At 32.0% G+C, this 26493-nt stretch overlaps 1 protein-coding gene across 1 annotated transcript; it reads left to right on the top strand.

Moving 5' to 3' along the window:
- The first annotated feature begins 358 nt into the window (after positions 1-358).
- LOC143082902 (serine/threonine-protein kinase greatwall-like) lies at positions 359-23486 on the top strand. The gene is made up of 15 exons (XM_076258899.1): positions 359-498; positions 2922-2977; positions 3845-3945; positions 4701-4792; positions 6817-6956; positions 8248-8336; positions 8856-8968; positions 12536-13104; positions 13552-14266; positions 14865-15029; positions 16879-17095; positions 17442-17555; positions 18890-18991; positions 20817-20927; positions 21391-23486. Exons 1-15 carry the CDS (start codon positions 412-414, stop codon positions 21435-21437), a joined length of 2718 nt encoding a protein of 905 aa, XP_076115014.1. The 5' UTR covers positions 359-411; the 3' UTR covers positions 21438-23486.
- The last annotated feature ends 3007 nt before the right edge of the window (positions 23487-26493 follow it).

The raw sequence follows: 26493 nt of genomic DNA, 5'->3' as shown, positions 1-26493 counted from the left end.
ATATAAATTTATTAATCCAGTAACCAAATTATGTTCTACCAAGCCTGTCCCTACAAATGTAATTTAGGGATTGAGTCGTTAACAACTAATTAATGTAATTAATTTACTTAATATCCCAAAACTTATTGATATTACCCGAAAACTCTAATTTATAACAAAAATCATTTCACTCCAATTAATTGAAAATCAAATTCAATATGAGTGATATTAACGTATGTATCAAAATAACAGTTTTTTATCAAGATAATCTGTATGAAAGGACTATAAACCCATATCATATATAAATTGATTTTTCGCGTAAAATTTAGAGGGCTGCAAATGATTACCTCCCTTGACATTGCTTTTTAGTACAGGAGATTTGATTGGTTCTTGGCGCTTTAATGCAAATATGAAAAATGTAAACAAGACACAATGTCAACTTCCAAATTTGTGAATGAGGGAAATTGGAAAAGAATTAACAGGACAAACATGGAACAAGTCAAAGACTTTATTGTAAAGGTGAAAATTTATGTCACTGTACAAAAACTAAGATTGCAGCTGTCTCGAGACGGAAGGTGATCTATCCACACTAGGTCACAGCCACAGGCACATGTGTCTCGGGCGCATGGGGGCATTGAGTGACACCCCAGGGGCGGATCCAGCCATTTAAAAAGGGGGGTTTCCCAACCCAGGATAAAGGGGGGGGTTCCAACTATATGTCCCCATTCAAATGCATTGAGCGACCAAAAAAAGGGGGGTTCCAACCTCCCGGACCCCCCCCATGACCCCCCCTGGATCCGCCAATGCACCCCCTGTAGACATGATAGAAGTTGCTGGAATTTCCAGACATCATTTATGCTCTCAAGCCCTATGAAATAAAAGAGATAACTATATTTAATTTTAGTTTTGTTAGAGAAATAAGTGGAAATATTACAAGCAAATCAGGTAAACAGGATGTAACCGTAGTCCAAATAATTATGATGTCTTGGAAGGCTATTTAAAATTTTTGCTTTGACGCCTTCCTGAGTATAATTGAAATATAATTGACCTAGCAGGGCCGTAACTAGCCTCTTTTAATAGTGAGGCAATATATTCGCCGAACGGAGCGAGGCGAAAAATTTTGGGCGAGGGGTCTGGGGGCCGCTGAAGGCCCCCAGAAGCTCTGATAAAAATAACGCTAAATCGTGCATTCTGAGCGTTTCCCAGAGTCTTTCTTGCATTGAAACAGCTTAATTAATTTTTAGATATTTTTTTCGACAATCAGGTCCCATAGCAAAAACAAAGATTCATTGTAATTTAAGACTTTTAGGTATTAGAGACAACATTAAAAGACCGATATGTAGGATAAAGCAAAAATCGTAATTCTCATAATTGTTAATACCGTATCTGTCTGTCTGTCTGTTCTTGTCTTGTATTGTGATTAGACATTGGTGATTTTTTATGACTAGATTTAAATATAGTGACATTGCAGTATTATACTTTAAGTACTAGTACTGCTTAAGTCTACACTATAGGGACCATCTTCACCTTGTTTTACGATCTTTTACGGTATTAATGATTCTTTATAAGTATTGTTGAAGACCATCCGGCAACTATCAAGATGGAGAGTAGGAACACAAACTTTGACCATTGATCATTTGTATTTTTTCTATGCATTGACTTTGTGTGCGATTATGTCCCGATACTCCTTTATTATCTGTTAAAGGGTCTCAACATGACTTAATGCAAGTTTAACCTTTCAATGTAAAAGGTCATATATGGCAATACCTTGTTTTTTTCCTTCAAATTATTTGAAAACCAGGAAATATGTGACCTTACTTTAATTCATACCATGTCAGCTATCTAGTTTCATTTACAAGAAAACAAACTGTTTTGTATTCTTTGATATCAATTTCAATTATCCATGCAGAAAGGATATTTTTTTTGGTGTCCACTGAGTAGCATCGCATGTTCTTAGAATATATTTCTCGCACAATTCTGGACATCGGTGGACATGCAACATTGCAAAACTACGTTTACAAATGAAAGTCAACATTCAGACTATAGTCATTAAGTAGGACAATAAATGAACAAAAGACAAACCCGGAACACAGAAATACAAACAATAGACCATCAACTCTGCAAACTAAAAGGAAAATAAAAACATGGATAACGAAAAACATCCAGGGGATACACCAGAGAGTGAAGAGATCTTGCTACTTGCAAGACACTTTTCGTGAAAACAATTTGATATGAAAACAACCTTTTGTTTCATTTTTTTGGGGGTTTTTTTTGAATTTTTTTACATGAGGCATTTGCCTCATTTGCCTCAATGTAGTTACGGCCCTGCCTAGATACACACAGTGTACAGTGGTCGTTTTCAAACAAATATAATTGCGTAAAGACCTGTATAAATGACCGAAAACTTTCGAGACGTTCCAAGAATTTTATTCTGGCTTCCGGCAGAGAGATATCCAGAGGCCCATAGACACATCCAAAACTCGCCAATATATACGCATGAATCCCCTCAGGGGGTTCATGCAAAATTTTTTTTAATTTTTTTTATTTTTCTACTGAAATACATTTTACATGTTGGGGACTTCGTCCTCATATAATAAAGGTTTTTATAACTTAAAAATGATATATAAAAAGCAGGTAAGTTGAAAGTTCACAAAGATTGTTTTAAATATAGTATTTCCATCCAACATGGCGACCAAGGATAACATGGATAACGCATACATGTACATGTATACCATGTGACATGGTCGCCGTGTTGGATGTTCACACTTATTGACACTATATTTATAACGATCTTTATAATACAAATACATTTTGTACTCCAAAAAAACAAAACAAAACCACTGACCATGCTGACCATGTTCCAAAAGCATTGATAAGGAAAAGCTAAGAAAATACAATGTACATACATGTAAGTATTCATGTTAATATGAAATGTTTTTCAGCCTACAAATATAGAAGATTTTGATTTCATAAAGCCTATCAGTAGAGGAGCATTTGGGTAAGTTACATGTAAAAATAAGAGCATGAAGAAAATTTATTATTGTCAATAAGACAACTCTCCATCAGAGACTAAATGAAGAAGAAGTCAATAACTGAAGGTTACTGTACAGCCTTCAACAATGAGCAAAACTCAAACTGCATAAAATGCTATAAAAATCCAATAAATGACAATTGTAAAACAATTTGATTGAAAAAACTAAAGGCCTGATTGATGTACAAAAAAAAACCCCAAAAATGAAGAAAAAAAAGTATTATATACAGCAACAAACAGAACATAATAAGAACAAACTATGCAAATCAGTTGAAAAGTGCTTAACTCATCAGATCTATACACCATGTACATGATGTACACAGAACATAAAAACCCTTAAAAAAACCCACAAAAACACATGCTCAAATAAACATAAATAAAATAAGATTCAACACTCTAATTTAAAGCCAGGAAGTAGGCATATTATCTGTAAAATTTAATATTCACATGCTTTGTTAGGCTCACAAAGTTTTACAAATAAGGGTTAGGTAGTTTTTGAAATGTGTGTATTTTATGTTTAAATTCAAACAATCAGTTACAAGTTGTCCACTACAAAATAGGTATAAGTCCCTTACCGAGGAATTTGAAGGGGACTTTAGTTTTGCACTATGTTTGGTCTGTCTGTCTTAAATATATTGATTTGATATTTGGTATATTGTTTGATCATGACAAGTTACAGATCAAATTTCAAATTCAGTTACATATCATGGGCTCATGGCACAGCTGTTTGATTTAGTACAGAAAGTGTGTAAGGTCTATCCAAAATTATAGAAATACCTTGAATGCTTTTTATGTTTTATTTTGTACATAAATTGTATTTCATCACTATTTCAGGAAAGTTTTCTTAGGATGTAAAAAGATCGACAGAAATAAGATTTATGCCATTAAAGTTATGAAAAAGGCAGACATGGTACAGAAAAATCTAGGGGATCAAGGTAAGTTTCATTATGACAAACTTTATATTCAACATAAAAATAGATAATGTGGCATGATTGCCAATGAGTGGTTTCTCTTTCAGAGACGAACTGATGTAGAAGTAAGCAATAGAAAAAAAACCAATGAGACAACTCTCCATCCAAGTCACATTATATATGTAAAAAGTAACCAATATAGGACAAAGTACAGCCTTCAACCCATAGCCTTTATTCACACTGAACAACAAAGCTATAATGGGCTCCGAAATAACTAGTGCATGTAGTGTAAAACAATTCAAACAGGAAAACTAATGGTCTAATCTATGTATATAAAAAATGAGAAATCATCATGAACCACATCAACAAACGACAAAAATTAAACAACATGCTTTTATAGATAACCATACAGCCTTCAATAAGGAGCATGAACCAGACCACATAAACAGTGCAGAATTGAGCAAAAATGGTGGAAAAGGCTTAACAGAAATCATGGCATATTTTTCAGAAAAAAACACAATATTTGACCACTGGGTCAGACATACATGTACATACAGCTGCAGTTGGACATTCCCAAATCATATTTTTCATATTACAAAACAGATTCAACATTATGGTTTTGGTACATCACATTTAATGAATATCGAAATTTGATTATTGGTACTTATACAACAATATTAATATATGATATTTGTTTTAATTCCTGCTCTGTTACAGTTAGTGATGCATGACATCTTATTCTTGTGAAAATTTGTTTTTGTATTTTTTTTTCATTTTAGTTTTGGCAGAAAGAGATGCAATGGCCCAGGCCACCAGTCCGTTTATTGTACACTTGTTTTACTCATTACAGTCAAAACAGAATATCTATTTGGTAAGCTTATCATATACATATATATTTCCAATATTTAAGAATATAAATATAAAAAAAATCAGCTTCTCATACAATGTATGTTATATATTTATTATTTTTCGGACACAAAAAGAAAATCCATGTAAATGAAAGAAGATGTGGTGTGATTGGCAATGGGGCAACTCTTCACAAAAGACCAAATGACACAGAAATTCACAACTATAGGGGACTGTCCAGCCTTCAACAATGAGCAAAGCCCATACAACATAGTCAGCTATAGAAGGCTCCTCAATTAAAAAAAAAACAGTGGATTTCCTAGGCACAGGAAACATAAAGATGTCCACAAACATCAGAAAACTTTGAAACATTTTTAGTAATTTTTTTGTAGGATGTTAGCAGATTTACAATTTCGGATCTTTGGAACAATATTACATTTGTCAAAAATAAAGTTAATTATTTATGGGTTGAGTAATTTATTTTAAAAAAGTATAAAAACGTGATTGCTGTTGGTTTGAATTATCCTCTCATTTGTGTTATATATATATTTTTTATTTTCTCTAATTCTATGGAAAGGAGTAAGGTAAGGGCCGATTTTGGCCTCAAATTTCAGATTTACCTAACGAAAGATTTCGGACACTTTTTAAACACTTGAGTGTCTAATTCAGTTGATTCAATTAGTTTATGAAAAATTTTGACTGATTAAGTCATTAAAAACGCTCCGATTCAAGCTTAAATATGAAAAATATATCAAATATGCCAAAATATGTCATTTTTCAGATGGTTTTTGTCAAAAATGAAAGTGGCCGCATCCGTATTCATCCTCAACCTTTATATATGTTATGTATTAATATGAGGCAGGCATTACCTGTAAATGGGGACGAAGTCTGTATGAATTATTTTTTTGTAACTTAAGTATTTGTTAAAAAAAAGAAACGGAAATACCGTAACGTTTCCGATTTTGGTTCTGTTGTTAGGGATTTTAGTTGTGACGTTATTTAAATTATGACGTCATATGCAATGTAAACAAAGAAACGCTATCATCAGGTAACGTTTTTTCATATCAAGGAATTATTAAAAATGAAATTGGTATTGCACGTTCCTTCCTATTTTATACTAGACTGATAAATATATATTTTACTCAAAGTTTCATACAAACGAGACCGGAAAAAGGAAGTACATTGTACATTTCTGCGCCGGTCCGGGATTTCAAAACACGACAAAAAAAATTTGAACGATTTTGAGTTCATTAGTATACAATGAAAAATTCGGGAAATTTTCCCAAATTTTTTTTTTATTGAATTTTCTACTGTTATTGGGGACTTCGTCCCCATATCATCAAATCCTACTTACATTTCAATATTAAAAATGAACACAAATGCATCCACTTTCATTTAAGACGGAAACTGTCTGAAATTTAACTAAAATGCTAAAATTGTGAAGATTTCAGTAATTTAGCATGACTTAATGATGCTAGTACCCGATATATGTGCATTGTATTGTCAAAAGCAGCCCATATTTATGTAGCAGAAGCATTCTACTTTCCAATAAATAACTAAAAGTTTACATTTTAACAATTTTGAAAAACTGCTATATTTTGGGGCCAAAAAGGGGTTTTCCTGGACCTACTCCTTCGTCCCTAATCAAACTCATTGTATTTAAAAGTTTAATCAAGGTGTGCTTACCGGTGATCTCATAAGATGATTGGATATATTTAAGAGTCATAACCTTTATCAACACACTGGATGTATCAAAATATTTGCTAACAGGTGTTAACGAAATTGACAACTTTGTGGAAAGTGGAAGGCACTCGAAGGGGATATTGGTTTAGGAAAAAGAAAAATTTATCTTTTAATCATTAGAGAAACAGATTCTTTCATAGTTACTCATGGATTGTTTGATTTATCCAATCTTGATAGTTTAATTATAAATTTTAAAGTTCTTGCTGAGGCCTTTGACTTTAAAATTTATAATTTAACTATCTTGATTGAATAAATCTGATAATCCACTGATATCAATGTAAAAATCTATTTGTAACCTTTTTTCAGGTGATGGAATATTTGATAGGTGGGGACGTAAAAAGTTTACTGGGAATCTATGGATTTTTTGACGAGGATATGGCCATGTTGTTTGCAGCTGAAGTAACATTAGCCTTAGAATATCTTAATTCCAGAGGCATTATACATAGGTAGGTTTAAATTACAGGAAACTGTATGCTGTATCCCTTTTAATAATTAGCTAATAGGTAACATACAAAGGCCTTCAGGTATTAAATTAGCTTTGACATTTAAATCATTGTATGGAATAAATAAAAAGAGTTGTCCAAAAGCAATTATCTATAGGGAGATAACAATGGACAAGTTTTCCCCACCTTTACACACACTCACTCACAAACAATCACATAATAACAAGCTTTTATAGTACCAATATTCAAATCTCAGTTCAAAGTAGAAACGGAATTATAAAATAATTGATTACTTTAAATAACCAGTAGATCTATAATTTATACAAATTTTTCAGACCCTCAAGGGTACCAGTTATAAAAATAAGTAAATATGGTGTGAATGGCAATGAGACAACTATCCACCAAAGTTAAAATGAAGTGGATGTAAGCAGTTATAAGCAACTGTAAGACCTTCAACAATGAGAAAAACCTGCACTGTATGGTTGGCTATAAAAGACCCCTACATGAAAAATATGAAACAAGTAAATTGAGAAATCTAACAGCCTAATTTATAACAAAACAATTTTCAAAAAACAAACATGACAGACATGAACCAAAGACAACCCCTGAACTATAGGCTCTTGACATGGGACAGGTTTCCTTTTAGTATATTGCACGATATAAACATTACACAACTGAATGTAGAAAAATTCCAAGGGTTTGTTGATGTTATTTTAAGTTTAACAAGTCTACAACAGGACTTCTGAAGAAAATTCACATTCTGTATGTGTCTGTCTCAAGTCAGGAGTCTGTAATTCAGTGGTTGTTGTTTGTTGCTGTATAACATATTTGTTTTTCTTTCATTATTTTGTACATAAATCAAGCCCTTAGTTTTCTTGTTTGAATTGTTTTACAATTGTCATTTCAGGGTGTTTTATAGCTGACTTTGCAGTATGGTTTTTTTGCAATGTTGAAAAACATACAGTGGCCTTTAGTTGTTAACTTCTGTGTCATTTGGTCTCTGGTAGAGAGTTTCTCATTTGCAATCATACAACAAATTTTAATTTTTATAGATAGATAAATTATATGTCTATATTCTTTATAGACTAAGTTCTCTAGCTGAATTCTAACATAATTATATGTGTTGTTCTGAACAGTTTTAAACTTGATGTTGCACGGAAATTATATTGCTTTCGAAGAAAACTGAAAGAAGCACCTCTCCTGTATCAATTATTTTATTTACAGAAAATTCATAGTTTTCATGATGTTTGAAATAATCGAAAAAAAATTTTTTTTTGACTTACTTACATTCTAGAGATTTAAAACCAGACAATATGCTGATTGACAGGAAAGGTCATATAAAGCTGACAGATTTTGGATTGTCAAAAGTTAACCTTGATGTTGGTAAGTTGAAGGTCATAACTAGGTGATAGTCATTTAAAGAATAATTGTGAATGTTAAAGGTAAACAACAGATGACAAAATCCAGTGACAGTAAGGATTTTAAATCAGATGCCTCAAGTAGGGAGAGTGCCACTGTCTCTGCAGGTAAAAGAAAGCTTAGAGTAACTGAAGTGCCAAAGTCAAAAGGTGACCTATGGCAAAGAAAAATGTCTGCCCTACCCAATATACCATCAAAAGTCATTTCAATAGCAGTACAAATGTTCCACCCTTCATTTTGGTTGACCCACTTTGCAAACCTATGTGGTATACATGTATGTTGTTTTTTTCAAACAAAATTACAGTTTTATTCATAAAATCTTGTTTGTTATGGTTTTTTTGGTTTTTTCAAACCAAACAATTATTCTGATCAATTGATTGTCAGATCAAATAATGATAATTTTTATGTTGCTCAATATAATACTTTAATACACCTCTTTGTAAATCAATACAATACAACAGTACTTATATCTAATCATTGCAGATAAAATAGGAATTGATGTTACCAAGACCCCACTACCTACAAACTATAAGAGTAGACGGGACTACTACAGAACTCCAGGTCAAATTCTATCATTAAAGAGTAACCTTGGATTTGTAAGTCATTAGAAGCTTTTGAAGACATGCTGACAGAGTAGTAGTTTTTACCCTTAAAAGAGAAATTGATAAAATTGCAAATGTATAACCCGTATAATCATCATGACTATTACAAACAAATCTTATACAATTTTAACTAACAAAACTGCATTTAGGGCATACGATACAGTTTTGATCCTGTATTTACAGTTTGATGAAAATTTCTATATAGGCTAATTTTTGCCTGATTAAATCAAATATGTAATAAAAAATATACCTTCATGTGCTACTTTTTGACTTAAATGAGGTAGAAATTTTGTATATTTGCTAAAAATTCGGATTTCTGGCCGTATTTTCCCTTTCAAAAGAAATCCATAATTTTTTTGTTTTAAAAGATAAACACAAATTGTTTTTTGTTAAATAATTTGTAATTTCTGTATTTTATAAGATTCCTAAAAATTTATGCATTTTTAGCTCACCTGTCTCGAAGGGACAAGTGAGCTTATGCCATCACTTGGTGTCCGTCGTCGTTCGTCGTCTGTCGTCGTCGTAAACTATTTCAAGAATCTTCTCCTCTGAAACTACTGGGCCAAATACTTTCAAACTTTAACTGAATGTTCCTTAGGGTATCTAATTTATAAATTGTATCCGAAGTTTTGATCTATCAACAAACATGGTCGCCATTGCTAAAAATAGAACATAGGGGTCAAATGCAGTTTTTGGCTTATAACTCAAAAACCAAAGCATTTAGAGCAAATCTGACATGGGGGTAATATTGTTTATCAGGTCAAGATCTATCTGCCCTGAAATTTTCAGATGAATCAGACAACCCGTTGTTGGGTTGCTGCCCCTGAATTGGTAATTTTAAGGAAATTTTGCTGTTTTTGGTTATTATCTTGAATATTATTATAGATAGAGATAAACTGTAAACAGGAATAATGTTCAGCAAAGTAAGATTTACAAATAAGTCAACATGACGGAAATGGTCAGTTGACCCCTTTAGGAGTTATTGCCCTTTATAGTCAATTTTTAACCATTTTTCGTAAATCTTGGTAATCTTTTACAAAAATCTACTCCTCTGAAACTACTGGGCCAAATACTTCCAAACTTTAATTGAATGTTCCTTAGGGTATCTAGTTTGTAAATTTTATCCGAAGTTATGATCTATCAACAAACATGGTCGCCATTGCTAAAAATAGAACATAGGGGTTTAAATGCAGTTTTTGGCTTATAACTCAAAAACCAAAGCATTTAGAGCAAATCTGACGTGGGGTAATATTGTTTATCAGGTCAAGATCTATCTGCCCTGAAATTTTCAGATAAATCAGACAACCTGTTGTTGGGTTGCTGCCCCTGAATTGGTAATTTTAAGGAAATTTTGCTGTTTTTGGTTATTATCTTGAATATTATTATAGATAGAGATAAACTGTAAACAGGAATAATGTTCAGCAAAGTAAGATTTACAAATAAGTCAACATGACGGAAATGGTCAGTTGACCCCTTTAGGAGTTATTGCCCTTTATAGTCAATTTTTAACCATTTTTCGTAAATCTTAGTAATCTTTTACAAAAATCTACTCCTCTGAAACTACTGGGCCAAATACTTCCAAACTTTAACTGAATGTTCCTTAGGGTATCTAGTTTGTAAATTGTATCCGAAGTTATGATCTATCAACAAACATGGTCGCCATTGCTAAAAATAGAACATAGGGGTCAAATGCAGTTTTTGGCTTATAACTCAAAAACCAAAGCATTTAGAGCAAATCTGACAGGGGTAACATTGTTTATCAGGTCAAGATCTATCTGCCCTGAAATTTTCAGATGAATCAGACAACCTGTTGTTGGGTTGCTGCCCCTGAATTGGTAATTTTAAGGAAATTTTTCTGTTTTTGGTTATTATCTTGAATATTATTATAGATAGAGATAAACTGTAAACAGGAATAATGTTCAGCAAAGTAAGATTTACAAATAAGTCAACATGACGGAAATGGTCAGTTGACCCCTTTAGGAGTTATTGCCCTTTATAGTCAATTTTTAACCATTTTTCGTAAATCTTAGTAATCTTTTACAAAAATCTTCTCCTCTGAAACTACTGGGCCAAATACTTCCAAACTTTTACTGAATGTTCCTTAGGGTATCTAGTTTGTAAATTGTATCTGAAGTTGTGATCTATCAACAAACATGGTCGCCATTGCTAAAAATAGAACATAGGGGTCAAATGCAGTTTTTGGCTTATAACTCAAAAACCAAAGCATTTAGAGCAAATCTGACGTGGGTAGTATTGTTTATCAGGTCAAGATCTATCTGCCCTGAAATTTTCAGATGAATCAGACAACCTGTTGTTGGGTTGCTGCCCCTGAATTGATAATTTTAAGGAAATTTTGCTGTTTTTGTTTATTATCTTGAATATAATTATAGATAGAAATAAACTGTAAACAGCAATAATGTTCAGCAAAGTAAGATCTTCAATTAAGTCAAATTGACCAAAATTGTCAATTGACCACTTAAGGAGTTATTGCCCTTTAAAGACTTTTTTTCACAATTTGTTCATCATGTTGACTTACTTTAAAAAATCTTCTCCTTTGAAACTGCTGTATCAATTTCAGCCAAACTTAGGCTAAATGAGTTTCAGAGTATCTAGTATAAATTTTATATTTTATATCCTTGTATGTCAAGAAACATAGCTCCTATGGCTAAAATAGAACATAGGAGAAAATGATTATTTTTTTTGGCTTTTGAAGAAAATAGGACGATCCAAAACACATTTAAATAAATTGTAAAGCCAAAATAATCATTGATGAGACCAAAAGAATTAAGGTGAGCGATTCAGGCTCTTGAGAGCCTCTTGTTTTATTAAAAAATAAGTCATATTTATCAAATGGTCAAGAATTAAGAAAAAAAAACGTAATTTTTTGCTGTATATTTATCAAAATTTTAAAAGTTGCACTATTTACAGTTTTATAAAATTTGGTCCACATAATCTCCCTGCAAAATGAAACAAAATGTCGTTTTAACAAATAGGGGTCCATGCACTCGTTTTCAAATTGAATCAGTTTGAACGATAAAAATCAGTCAAAAAATGCAATTTTTCCCGATATGTCATACATGTAGTTTGACGATGCGAAAATAACATTTTACGTTAGCAAAGTCATTACCTCCCCTGTAACTGTATCATATGCCCTTAAGTAAATATTCCTCAAGGCTATTCCTGTGTTTGGATTCAGTATGAACAGTATTACATATTTCTATATCATCCTTTTCCTACTTCAACATGTTCAATAGACAATAGTCTTTTACTAATTTTTCAAGAAAACCATACCATTAATTAAGTATTGATAATTGTTTTGATGTATATAAAGAAAGAAGAGATATTTTTTACTCTACCTGTATTTTAAAAATATTGCATGTATAATCTAAGATGGAAAAATCATTTTGATATTTATCAACAGTAGCTCTGCTCGTGCAAACTTTAGTATTTTATATTTGGATATATTTTTCCAATAATTTTGAAGCACACTGAAAGTACTTATACATTGCAACTCAGGCTCTTTATTTAGACCAGTATTATATCAGTTTCCGTCCATTTCAGAGTAATCAACAGACACCAGTCAGATCAAGTGTCAGTAGTTTAGATACACCTGCGTCTTACAACAACAGAAGAAATCATCTTAATGATATCAGACATTCTCCGTTGATTTCCAAGAAACGTTTGAGTATACGAGATAGATTAGTGAGCTCAGCTCGTAGATCATCCTTGGCAAGACTTACTCCTCCTGTCAAGAGTCTGACGCCAACACTACAAGAATCGTTGAATTGGTCAACCCATGCAAGCAGCGATTTTTCTTTCAGTAGAAAGGAATCTTCGAGACTTTCAAGTATAATAAGTGAGGGGAAATCCAAAGGATCGTTTCGAGACTTGAAACGTCAGCCATTATCTTTGTCCCACATTCTAAACAATTCTTCTATAGCAGAAACAAGTGATGATAGTGTATTTAATTCCAGTGTCAGTATAAATATATCTTGTGTTAGTGACAGCAGTATTGAGGAAGTTTTTCATACTTGTATGAAGGAAAATACAGAGAATTGTGCTTGTCAAAGTCATCTTAAAATACCTTCAAGGCAAGAGAGCGAGTTAGACGATACACCACAAATGCATAGGTAAATATTTATGGTTAGGGTGTTTTTTATTTACGAGTTTTGAACAGCGGTATACTACTGTTGCCTTTATTTAATAATATACATGATAGAACTGATAATTTAGAAATAATGATATTGCTTGCAATTTGTAACATTTTCAATCTGTAAAATCTGCCTTTTTTGTATTGAAGAGAGAAAATCCATTCTTAATCTGTAGCAGTGGTTTGTATATTGCATGGTTGTGTTATGATAATTTATTTTACTTGGATAAGTTGAATATGAGAGTCCTGACAATTTCATTAAACGATAGAACAGTTATTGAAGTTAACACATCAGTCAGGTTGCATATACATTTCCATGTATATACTGAGAAAAGAAAGAATCTAGGATTACTTTACACAAGGCAACAATGGGGAGAAACACTTAAAATCACACAAAATATTTTGAAATTTTCATGTTTAATTTCAGGACAGATGAAGCTGTATGGAACTCTTATGCTGCCAGAAATCTGAGATCTATGAGATATGGTTCTTACTCTGAGGATAGCGATGATAGTGAAGGAAATAGTCATAAAAACGCTGCAAGTACAGATGTGAAGAAAGAGACAGAGCCTGAAATATCATTGAAAAAAGAATTAGAGGATGCAAATCAGTCTAGTAATGCCGAAACTAGTTTTTATAGCTACCATTCTGACAATGAAAATGGAGACATTGAACATATTCAAATTCAGGAAAAGAAAACATTAAGCAGAAAACGATCTTTTGTGTGTTTAGACAGAAGTCCATGTTTAAAACATTCGTCTTCAAATTCTGGATTGACACAAGAAATTAATATATTATCTTTATATGGTGATGAACATCGTTTTAAAAGATCCAATTCTGGGAATTCAGAGATTCTTGCTATAACAGAAATGAGACAGTGTGAAAGTGATAGTCGGAATTATCGGGACTTTGCTGGTTTTACAGGAGAGCATATGCATTCAAGTTTTCTTCAAAAGGCTGATAGCTGTGATAATAGAAATAGTGACCCAAATTGTTCTGAAACTAACAATGATAGTCAAGTTTTAGAACACATGCATGTAGATAGCCATGAAACTATGGATGTGCAAGTAAATAAGTCACCACATGCTATATTTAGTATCTCTATAAGCTCTGATGAGGATGATGATGATGAAGATTTAAAGGTAAACATAACATATATACCAGATTGAAACCTTGAGAGCTACCTGTACTTTGTTATCTTCTTGAAATATGTTTAAATAAATATATTCAGACTGAGAGTCCTCAAGTTATTGGTAAGAATGTGAATTGGAGTCACTATAAGAAGCAATGGAATGATATGGGCAAATGATTAAATGTGTGTGTATTGGGAACAGATCCTAATTTGAACAGTTTAGATTGTACTGATTGTTCGTACATTTTAAAACAAGATCTTAAAATTTAGTTTCACCTGCATATCAGACAAAATTGCTATCAACAACTTCTATTAAAATTAGTACAGAATTGATTAAAACCATGTTAACTAAGTCACTTTGTTCCTTCAGTTCAGAGATTGTAAATGCAGAACTTTGGGTAACGCCATTATACTGAATCACCTGTGTGATCTGACGGTAGCTTATTAATTACCTATTGTACAATTGTTTCGATCCCTGCAGATTGTTATTTGCAGCTAAGCACACAGTTTTTAGGCATTAAAGCAAATGCTTGTCTATAAGAAGTCAGAATAAAATCACATCACATTAACATGTTCTTATCCGAATGTTTTCTATTACATGATTACAGACCCAAGAGAAGACAGGAATAGTGAAAAAGACAACACCAGTGAAGATGACAAGATTCTGTAGTACAAATAAGTTCTTATCAGACAACAGATCGTTTAGCTCTTTCAAATTCAGCTCTGGTATGTCTGGCCTTCCATGTACCCCTGAATCGAATGGGAAACAAAAGGTAATACAGTCTATTGAATGCATTTGATGTGTGAAAAAGTAATCAAAAAAATATATAATAATAAAATAATTTGTTACATGTAATGCATTGACATATGTGAGTAAAATCAGTTATTGCCTTACATGCCTTATCAAAGAGTTCCCAATGGTGAAGTTGAAATCATCCCTTCATAAATTTTATGAACGCCATCATGAGTTGGTTGACCGTTATGGAATAACAGTTTCACAGATGATATCTGATATGTTTCTTACGTCATAACTACAATCCCCTTCCCTTTTCATGAATGTGACCTACTGAATTAGACTGTTTTCCAGATTGAAATATTATGAGCAGCACGATGGGTGCAACATGTGGAGCAGGATCTGTCTACCCTTCCGGAGCACCTGAGATCACCCCAGTTTTTGGTGGGGTTCTTGTTGCTTAGTCTTTAGTTTTCTATGTTGTTTCTTGTGTACTGTTATTTGTCTGTTTGTCTTTTTCATTCTTAGCCATGGCATTGTCAGTTTGTTTTTCGATTTGTGAGTTTGACTGTTCCTCTGGTATCTTCCGCTACCTTTTTTTTTCCTGATCAAATTTGAAATGATATTTGCCACTGGACAGATTTGAAACAACAATTAATCAGTTATTGCCTCTTATTTCAATATGTGTGGCTAAAACTGAAAGTAAGACCCCTTTTTGACCCCAAAATATAGCAGTTTTACAAAATTGTTAAAATGTTAACTTTTAGCTATTCATTGGAAAGTAAAATACTTCTGTTACATAAATATGGGCAGTTTTTGACAATACAATGCACTTGTTTCAGGAACTAGTATCATAAAGTCATGCTAAATTACTGAAATCCTCGAAATTTTAGCATTTTAGACTGTTTTCATCTGAAATAAAAGTGGCCACATTTGTTTTCATTCTTAATATTTAAATGTAAGTTGTATTTGATGATAAAACATAATATATTAAAGGTTGAGAATAAACACCGATGTGGCCACTTTCATTTTGACAAAAACCATCTGAAAAGTGACATATTATAGCATCTTTGATAGATTTTTCATATTTTAGCGTTTATTTCACATAAACTAATTGAATCAACTGAAGTAGACACTTAAGTGTTTGAAAAGTGCCCAAAATCTTTCATCAGATGAACCTGAACTTTGAGTCCAAAATCAGCCATTACCGGACCTACTCCTTTAAAACTATAGGTCACCTTACAGCCTTAAATAATGAGTTAATCCCATACCACATAGTCACCTATAAAAGGCCCTAATAAGACATATGTAAAACAATTCAAATAAGAAAAGGAACTGCCTGATTTATGTACAAAATAATGATCGAAAAACCAAAAAAAATATACAGCAACAAAAAAAAATAACCACTAAACTACACCTGACTTTGGACAGGCTTTTACCTGTTTAAAGGTAATATTTTAGATTGCTCAGATTCTTGCATTTTTATATTTCCTTTTATTGGCATGAACTTTGTTTTCATATATTTGCAAATGTGCTTTCAAAGGCTACATTTAGCATGTTTAGGGCAACCACTAATATAAAAGGTAAAACAATGAAAGCTGAAAATTAAGGACCTTTGTTGAATCTAAGAGGTGTTTTCAAGTGCTGAGGTTTGTTTTGATAAATATTTTGCGACTGTCATACAAGTGAGAGGTTTATATAGCTAAAAAAACAGATTTAATCCACCATTTTCTACTTAAGAAAATACCTGTACCAAGTCAGGAATATGACAGTGGTTGTCCATTCGTTTGATGTGTTTTATCATTTGATTTTGCCATTCGATTTAAATAGGGATTTTCTTTTTGAATTTTTCTCAGAGCTCAGTACTTTTATGATTTAACTTTTTGCAGATGCATCAAACCCCTTTGTTTAAGACACCTGGTAATTGTATGACTACACCAGGAATGCTGAAAACACCTGGTCAGTTAAGGACACCTGCAGCAGGTCTGCTGAAGACACCATACAGGACTCCAAAAAGTGTAAGACGTGGAAGACCTCCTTGTACAGAAAGGATACTTGGTACACCGGACTATTTGGCTCCAGAAATATTAAAACAGGAACCACATGGTAAATTTATAAACATGATAAGCAATAAGGCTTTTAAATTCTGAATATATATCAACACTTGTAAAAGAACTATTTCAAAACTCAAAAGATGATTGATTGTTGGTTGCTTAACATCAAGTATGAAAAGTATGTATACATGTAATTATGCACTTGAATAATCGGCAAGATTGATCTTTTTTGTCTTGGTTAAAGAGCAGCTTCTGCTTAGGGTCACCATTTTCATATATGAAATAAAATTAAAAAAAATTGTTTGATGCAAATTAATCCTTTAACTGTACAATTTCTAGGGGTCATTCTTATTTTTCCAATCATTTGAAATGTTTAATCATCTATTTTCTATTTACAGGTAAACCAGTTGACTGGTGGGCGTTAGGAGTTTGTTTGTTTGAGTTTTTAACTGGTGTTCCCCCATTTAATGATGAGACACCTGATCTAGTTTTCCGTAATATATTAAGTAGAGGTGAGAATCTGTTTAGATGTTAGAATTGAGAATCTGTTTAGATGTTAGAATGGAATAATGAAATGATAAAACAGTAACGAACAAACAAACAAAATTTGGTTACATGAGACCTGTATTAAGTTATGTTGACTATATTGTTGCTTTAAAACTTGGTTAGTTTTTTATTTTAAAGCATTTTGTTGTTTCACAAAACATAACTTAAATCATTTTTATGATGCGAACATAAATTTTTAAAGTTGCAGCCATATTACATACTATGAAAATAACACTTTATAGATTTGGTGTGAAGCCTTGTTCTAGATTTTCAATGCTCAAACCAAAACATTGGATATCTAAAAATATTTGAAAACTTCAATACTATAATTTTATTTTATGTTATGGTCACCTTACCACATGCTGACAAGAAATAGTTTTTGCCAAAAAAAATGCGCAGAGAGAAAGCATAAATGTTTAAATCTTACAATAATCAAATGGAAAATATATAATGTATTTTGGTAACACTGAACAATAGTATACTTACAGTGTTAAAAAAATCCCCCTCACAATGCAAGCAAATTATGTATTTAGTCTGTTTGTCTGATTGGTCATGAAATGTACATGTTCATCGTCAAGGATAATTTTACATCATTTGAAGACTAAAACTTTTAAAATTGCAAAACCTTACAACCTTTAGAAATACGTCAGAATGTTGTGTTATTGGGAAAATTAACTGATATATTGTGATATTTAATAATATAAAAGAATAGGATTGTTCGAGGAATTATTTTGTGGAGGAAAACTTTTTATTGTTTTAAGCCAAGATTCAATATATATCATGTATATGTTTTATTAAACGTTCTGTTTTTAATTTTTTACATCACTGAGTCAATACCTCCGCTGGTGGACTATCAGTCCCAGAGGGTATCATCAGCTCAGTAGTCAGTACTTTGGTACTGACATGATTTAACAAACTTTACTTAAATTGTCCGTTTATAAATTTTGAAATTATTAAGAAACTAAGGTTTCAACTCCCTCAGGCAAAGTTGGCTTTAGATGAATTTGGTTATTTATTTTATGTATTTTTGACATATAGCTCTTCAACGGTTTCGGTACTTATACATCCTCTGATTTTAATTGGCTTTGAGCGTTCCTGTAGCTCTTTTCACAAAAAAATCTTAAGTGTAAAATTAATCTTACGATAAAAATATTTAGTTGAATTGTTAAGGACTATTTTAGACTTACGATAAATTTTACACTTAAGATTTTTTGTGAAAAGGGTTACTGATGAAGGTAAATTCAGAAAAGCGCCTCCGACCCAAGAAATTATTAAACGTCTTGTTTTCAATTTTTTCCAGATGTTCCTTGGCCAGATGAAGATGAGGCTATGTCTAAACATGCCCATCAGGCTATTGATAATTTATTAACAATGGACCCAAGGAAAAGACCTACTGCTAAAGGTAAATACACCAAGGAATGTTAATTTAAAACATCATATCCATTACTTGAGTTCTCTCCTTAATATCAATGAATCAGTACACTTAACAGGTGAAAGACATAATTTATATTATGATTAGACATTTCATAAAACAAATAGTTGTGATTAATGAAATGCTGAATCCATATTTATTTAGTCATGCACAAATTTGTTTTGTCAACATGCTACAATGGAATAATGCTTTGCCAAGTACAGTTCTGATTGAGTATTCAAATAAACGTATCAGTCACCATCCCTTTTAATATTGATTTTAAAATATATTCATGTAAGGGCACTGGGAGTTGAAAAAATAAAATATTTTAAATCCAACTATTTTGTTTCTCCTTGTTTAGCTCACCCAAAGCTTATGCCATCACTTTTCGTCATTGTCTGTCATCGTAAACTATTTCAAAAATCTTCTCTTCTGAAACTACTGGGACAAATACCTTCAAACTTTGACTCAATGTTCCTTAGAGTATTTAGTTTATAAATTGTATCTGAAGTTTTGACCCATCAATAAACATGGCCGCCATGGCTAGAAATAAAACATAGGGATCAAATGCAGTTTTTGGCTTATATCTCAAAAACTAAAGCTTTAAGAGCGAATCTGACATGGGTTAAAATGTCTAAAAGGTCAAGATCTTTCAGCCCTGAAATTTTTAGACAAACCGAAAAACCCATTGTTGGGTTGATGCCACTAAATTGGTTATTTTAAGGAAATATTGCAGTTTTTGGTTATTATCTAGAATATTATTAAGATAAACTGTAAAACAGCAAAAATGTTCAGCAAAGTAAGATCTACAAAAAAGTTTTATGACCAAAATTGTCAATTGACCCCTTAAGGAGTTATTGCCCATTAAGGACAATTTTACACAAGTTGTTTATGTTTTTAAACTTTAAAAATCTTCTCAAATGAATCTAGTATCAATTTTGTATTTTATTTCCTTATATGTCAAGACACATAGATACTATGGCTAAAATGGAACATATAGGTAAAATGCATTTATTTGCTTTTGAAGAAAATATGACACATACAATGTACATTTAAATACATGTAGCATATTTAAGCCACTCATTAATATATATTGAAAAGCAAAAATAATCATTGATGAAAGATTTAAGCAAAAAAATAACAGGTGAGCCATTCAGGCTCCTGAGAGCCTCTTGTTCACAGTAGTAAATTGTTGCCACAAGAAATCTCTGGAGAATAAAATTCTTTTAATGCCTCCGCCTTAGAGGAAAGGGCATTTAATGTTATTATGCCAGTCTGTCCTGAACATCCCCAAAATTGGTTTCTGTTCTCTAACTTTAGTTTGCCTCAACCAAATATTATAAAACTTATACACAATGCATATTACCACAAAACACAGATCAATATTAAAATTGGGTGTAATCACTTTAACAGTTCATGAGTTATGCCCCTTTATAAACATAAAAATTGCTGTATTTTTCTTTTCTAACTTAAGTTTGCCTCAACCAAAAAGTATAACACTTATATGCATATATCCACAGAACACAGATCAAGTTTTAAAAGGGTGGCGTCACTTTTACTGTTCATGAGTTTTTAGCTCTTTATAGACATAAAAATTGCTATATCTGTCGTTTCTGTTATCTAACTTTAGTTTGCCTCAACCAAATGTTAAGAAACTTATACACAATGCTTATAATCACAAAATAGTCAAAACTACACGAATCCTGCATCTGTATGTGGAAGTTTACTCATGTATATTTACATGCGTGGGGAACTGTGTGGCCAATAGACACATTTTCCATTTATTTTTTATGATATTGTTATTATCTACTTTCAGATGTGAAAAAGATGGCATATTTCAGAGATTTAGATTGGAATAAGTTGTTAGAAAAGGAACCAGCATTTGTACCCCAACCTGAGGATGAAACAGATACCACTTACTTTGAAGGTTTGTGAAACTTATGTACACTCTATATTTATTATTCTTTTTACAACTGACATAGTATAGTTACAAACTTCTCTTCCTATGAAGATCTTATTCTGATTACGTTTAATAAAAAAAGCAGCCTTTCTATGAGTTATTTTTTTAAAAGATTAAGATTCAGATAAAATTCTCAATGCATCCCTGAAAAATAGGATAAAATAGAAAACCATCCTTACAAAAAAACTGAGTGATTATAAGCACTATGGCCAGTATGGGTAAAGATTGCTTTCATCTTTATCCTTATTGATTTGTTTTAATTTAGAAGATGATTATATTATATTATTAATTGATTGAATTCAAACTATTTCAAACACTTTAAATGTAAGTTGACACAAAAAGATGTTCATAAAATTATAGTAATGAATTCTTATACTGATTTCTTGTATCTTTAAATGTTAAACGTTTTGCATATTTTATGTTTTTTCAGCAAGAAATACCATGCAGCATCTAGTAGTTTCTGGTGTGGATTTCTGAGGGACATTAATGTGGTTGATGTTATGAATCTCTAATGGTAGACAACTTACAAAGGCGTCTATAGATACCAGATCTTTTACAAAATGACATTTCATCATAACTTTCATTTAGCTAGCATAATATGTGATATATACAGAATATTGCCAATTATTTTTAACAACATCGTCTTTCATATTATTATTATCTTGTTTGTGATAAACTTTGAGGGCATATAGCATGTATAGGTATGCAATTCTGGTTATGGTGGCATATGTAAGTTTAAGAGTTGTTCAATCAAGTATTATTTACATATAAGATGCCTTTTTTCTCTGTTTTCTGTGTGGCATATGTGATCTGTCAAGCTTATTTTATTGAATCAGTAACTTCATAGTTTTTATGATATCAATTTCATTTATCAAAATATAAAATTCTTAAACTCCTAGTATTTAGTATGTTTATTTTTCAGAGAGGTTATGTTATTCATTCATGTGACATTAAACCTTTAATTCATTTTCATACTTTACCGAATTTTAAATATTTGCTTGTAAAGAAAATTTGCATTTAGCTTCATGTTTTAATTAAGAACATCTTTTGACACTGCTTTAGCTGATTGTAAAGTATGATTTTTCATTAATATTGTCCTTCGGTCATTATGTATGTATACAATATATATATCCTTTACTGTGTTGAATTCTTGCTTGTAAAGTATGATTTATCATTAATATTGTCCTTGGGTCATTATGTATGTATACAATATATATATCCTTTACTGTGTTAAATTCTTGCTTGTAAAGTATGATTTATCATTAATATTGTCCTTGGGTCATTATGTATGTATACAATATATATATCCTTTACTGTGTTAAATTTTTCAATCAACAAGTCTGATCAGATCCTTGTTAGTTTCTTGAAGGGTAGTTTTGTTAAATCATTATGTAATGATCAGAGATTTCTGTAAAATAACTAAAAGGATCACCCTTCATTCAAGTGTACCCACTTTGCTGAACCTCCCAAAGTGATAATTGTTTCAGTTGTCCTTGAGTATGCATGGAATATTTGTCCTTTGACATTCAGCATCAGTCAATTAGGAAAGATGATGATGTCAAAATATGAAATATAAAGAATATATTGTTTTAGGATTTATACATCAATCTTGTATGTTATTTTAAAGATTTTGATATTATTTTATCCAGCTTTGCAGAAGCTGCAGTTATTTCTAGTCAGCATAAAAGCTTGCAAAATATATTTATGCATATAATTTTGTTTTTGTATTTAAAGTCTATGTGAATCATGTACAGTTGCCTATTACATGTATTACAATAAACTTCAGAAGATTTTGTTTGCATAGGCACTGGTAATTTTATAAAAGACTATTCACTGTATGTCCTGTTACAAAAATGAAGTTTCAACGGGTTCTATTTGCACAGGTTTTGAATTGTCAAAATGATTGCTGGCTATGGATATTGATATGGGCTGGTGGCAGTGTTATAAATGATGCATCTTGCATAGACCAACTGAAAATTTTCAATTGTAAATCATTTTATCTCAAGAATAAGTCTACCAGGTCCAGATAATACCTTTTGATGGTGATGACTTTGAGTTCACCAGTTACATTAGGACAGGTTCTCCTTTGAAATTACTAGTCTGACCTAATTCAATTTTCCTGGTGTGCCAAAAGGGATTTTTTTTGTGTATTTATTCTGGTTATTTGTATTCAGCCGTAAGGCATTCTTTCATTTCTAGTGTTTATTGAAATTATTGCTTTATTTGATTCAAACATGGCAGAAAAGCTTTCTATTTCATTTGGAGCAAATTTTTACGAATTTTGTGATTAGTGACGTGGGATACACAAATATTTAGTATTTTAGTTAGTAGTGATATTGTATTAAAATATGTACTATTTAAATACTAAATCAGAGAAATATTTTTGATTGTTAGAAACTGTAGATAAATATGCTGTATTAAAATAAGCTAAGTAATTTCATTTTTATTTATACAGATACATATCATGATTGAAATATGCAAAAGTTATTGCTGGGTGGGAGAGATATTAAAATTTGCAAGCTTTATCTGTTTTGTTTTATATATGAATAAAAGAAAATATGGGTTCACACCAGTAGAACAGAAACACAAAAGCACAAACAATTAAAAAAAAAATAGATACAGTAATAGGTCAGTAGAAGTTGACTGCCTATACATTGTGTCAAGCTCTATATCAATTGATGTTTAGAAAGGTTGAGAATAAATTGACAGATATTATCAAAGATCTGCAATGAATATCAAACTTCTGAAACAACAACAAAAATCATGATATAACAAACAAGAATGTGTCCATAGTACACAAATGCCACCCACAAACACTATCATTTTCTATGTTCTGTGGCCCGTGAAATTGTGGTCAGATTTGGCATTCAAATTAGAAATATATCATAACATAGAGAATAGTTTCAAGTTTATTGGACTTCAACTTCATCAAAAACGTTCTTGACCAAACACTTTAATCTTAAGCAGGACAGACTGAAGCATGCATGGATGAACAAATGGATGGACAAATGAACAGACAAACAGACCCCAAAAAAACATAAGTCCCTAAGTGTGGCATAAAAACAACCACTGACACTAGAAATGAGTCCCATACTATTCTAGAGTTATGCCCTTTTATAAGTGAAAAGTTGCTATTTTTTTTTGTTTTCATTGTATTACATGAGAAATAAAAACAAAGCAGTAAAAATATGAAAAGAACATACCAATCACTTGAACATTAGAAATCTAGTAATTTAACAGTGTGTCAAATGCTCTCAAAAAGTGTTTTCACATATTAAAAGCAAGCTTGAGAGTGGTCATTCGTGTCCTCAGACTTCTTTTATGTTGAATGGATATTATGTATTAATTATTGACACAAAATCACTACAAGCTCTGGACAACAAATCAATAACAGCTCATTTAAATATGTTCTTCGCCTCAAAATTGCAGTCTTAGACCTTTGGCATGGAAGTTAACTTGTGCATGTCATAGCAAGTTTTTCAGCATGTATTTTGCTTTAAACATTCTGCTTTTATTTAAAGGCATGTTTTATTCATTTCGCATCAATTTGTTGCACAAGCAAGAATTAGCAATCCTCAATTGCATTGCCGTTTTCAACATTTATGTTCAGCCTGTGATTATGGAAATAACTTTGTCAAATCTCAACGGAATTTTATGAAATTTGGACAGAGGCATTTTTATGATAATTAACAGTTAATTAAACAGATTATCATTGGTCATCTCAACAAGATTGATTTTCTGCTTATGCCGGGACGGCGAAAGCGAGAAAAGCAATCAAGTTGAGATGACCAATGATAATCTGTTTATTGCTATTTTACCTATGACGATGTTGTTAATTTCATGTCAATTTCATTTGCAACGCCACATGCCTCCTTAGTATCTAGCGATAATTTTCCATCTCAAGTGAGTAGCATTTAAAAAATTATCACAAAAAAGATCAAAGGAAAAATGCACAAAATAGCAATAAATCACATTATTACTATAAATGTGGAATCATAATTTAGACAAGAGGCTGTCACAACGACAGCAAACCAGATTTATTAATACTTATTTGTGTCCTGGTAATATCACAAGAACCATAAATGATGAATGGTGAAAATGAAAATCGTCAATATCAAATTTGACCTCTAATTTGCCATCAGTAACAAAATATAAAAATTTCTAAAGCTTTGGTTGAATGGTTCATGAGAAAATGCACGGACATGACTGGAAACACCATTTTTCAATCTTTCAAGAACCATAACTCCTGAACGGTAAAAGTCAAAATCGTCATTATTGAACTTGACCTCTATTTTGTCATCAGTAACAACATATTAAAATTTGGGAAGCTTTGGTAAAACAGTTCATGCGTAAATGCATGGACACGACTGGAAACACCATTTTTCAATCTTTCAAGAACCATAACTCCTGAACGGTAAAAGTCAAAATCGTCATTATTGAACTTGACCTACATTTTGTCATCAGTAACAACATATTAAAATTTGGGAAGCTTAGGTAGAACAGTTCATGCGTAAATGCACGGACACGACTGGAAACTCCATTTTTCAATCTTTCAAGAACCATAACTCCTGTAGGTAAAAATCAAAATCGCCATTATTGAACTTGACCTTCATTTAGTTGTCAGTAACAACATATTAAAATTTTAAAAGCTTTGGTTAAACGGTTCATGAGTTAATGCACAGACAACATTTGATTCCTGCCCGCCCGCCCGCCCGCCGTACATCCCCAAATCAATAACCGACATTTTTGTCACAAAAATCCGGTTAAAAATCATCAAGATGATAAGAGGGCACCAAGATCTTATACTCCTTTACATTATTTGATAAACAAAAGGTTGCATGTTTTGTTGTATTTAACCCCTCATTAAAAGTATTGGAAGAATAGGAAGTAAATTTCTGGCAGATCCAAAAGCACTTACATGTTACAAGCCAATTTCTGGCAGATCCAAAAGCACTTACATGTTACAAGCCAATTTCTGGCAGATCCAAAAGCACTTACATGTTACAAGCCAATTTCTTGCAGATCCAAAAGCACTTACATGTTACAAGCCAATTTCTGGCAGATCCAAAAGCACTTACATGTTACAAGCCAATTTCTGGCAGATCCAAAAGCACTTACATGTTACAAGCCAATTTCTTGCAGATCCAAAAGCACTTACATGTTACAAGCCAATTTCTGGCAGATCCAAAAGCACTTACATGTTACAAGCCAATTTCTGGCAGATCCAAAAGCACTTACATGTTACAAGCCAATTTCTTGCAGATCAAAAAGCACTTACATGTTACAAGCCAATTTCTGGCAGATCCAAAAGCACTTACATGTTACAAGCCAATTTCTGGCAGATCCAAAAGCACTTGCATGTTACAAGCCAATTTCTGGCAGATCCAAAACACTTACATGTTACAAGCCAATTTGTGGCAGATCCAAAAGCACTTACATGTTACAAGCCAATTTCTTGCAGATCCAAAACACTTACATGTTACAAGCCAATTTCTGGCAGATCCAATAGCACTTACATGTTACAAGCCATCAC

This window comes from Mytilus galloprovincialis, chromosome 7 (assembly GCF_965363235.1).
Source record: "Mytilus galloprovincialis chromosome 7, xbMytGall1.hap1.1, whole genome shotgun sequence".
Lineage (NCBI taxonomy): Eukaryota > Metazoa > Mollusca > Bivalvia > Mytilida > Mytilidae > Mytilus > Mytilus galloprovincialis.
The sequence above is the reverse complement of the archived record's forward strand: the minus strand, read 5'-3'. Positions and strand labels throughout refer to the sequence as shown.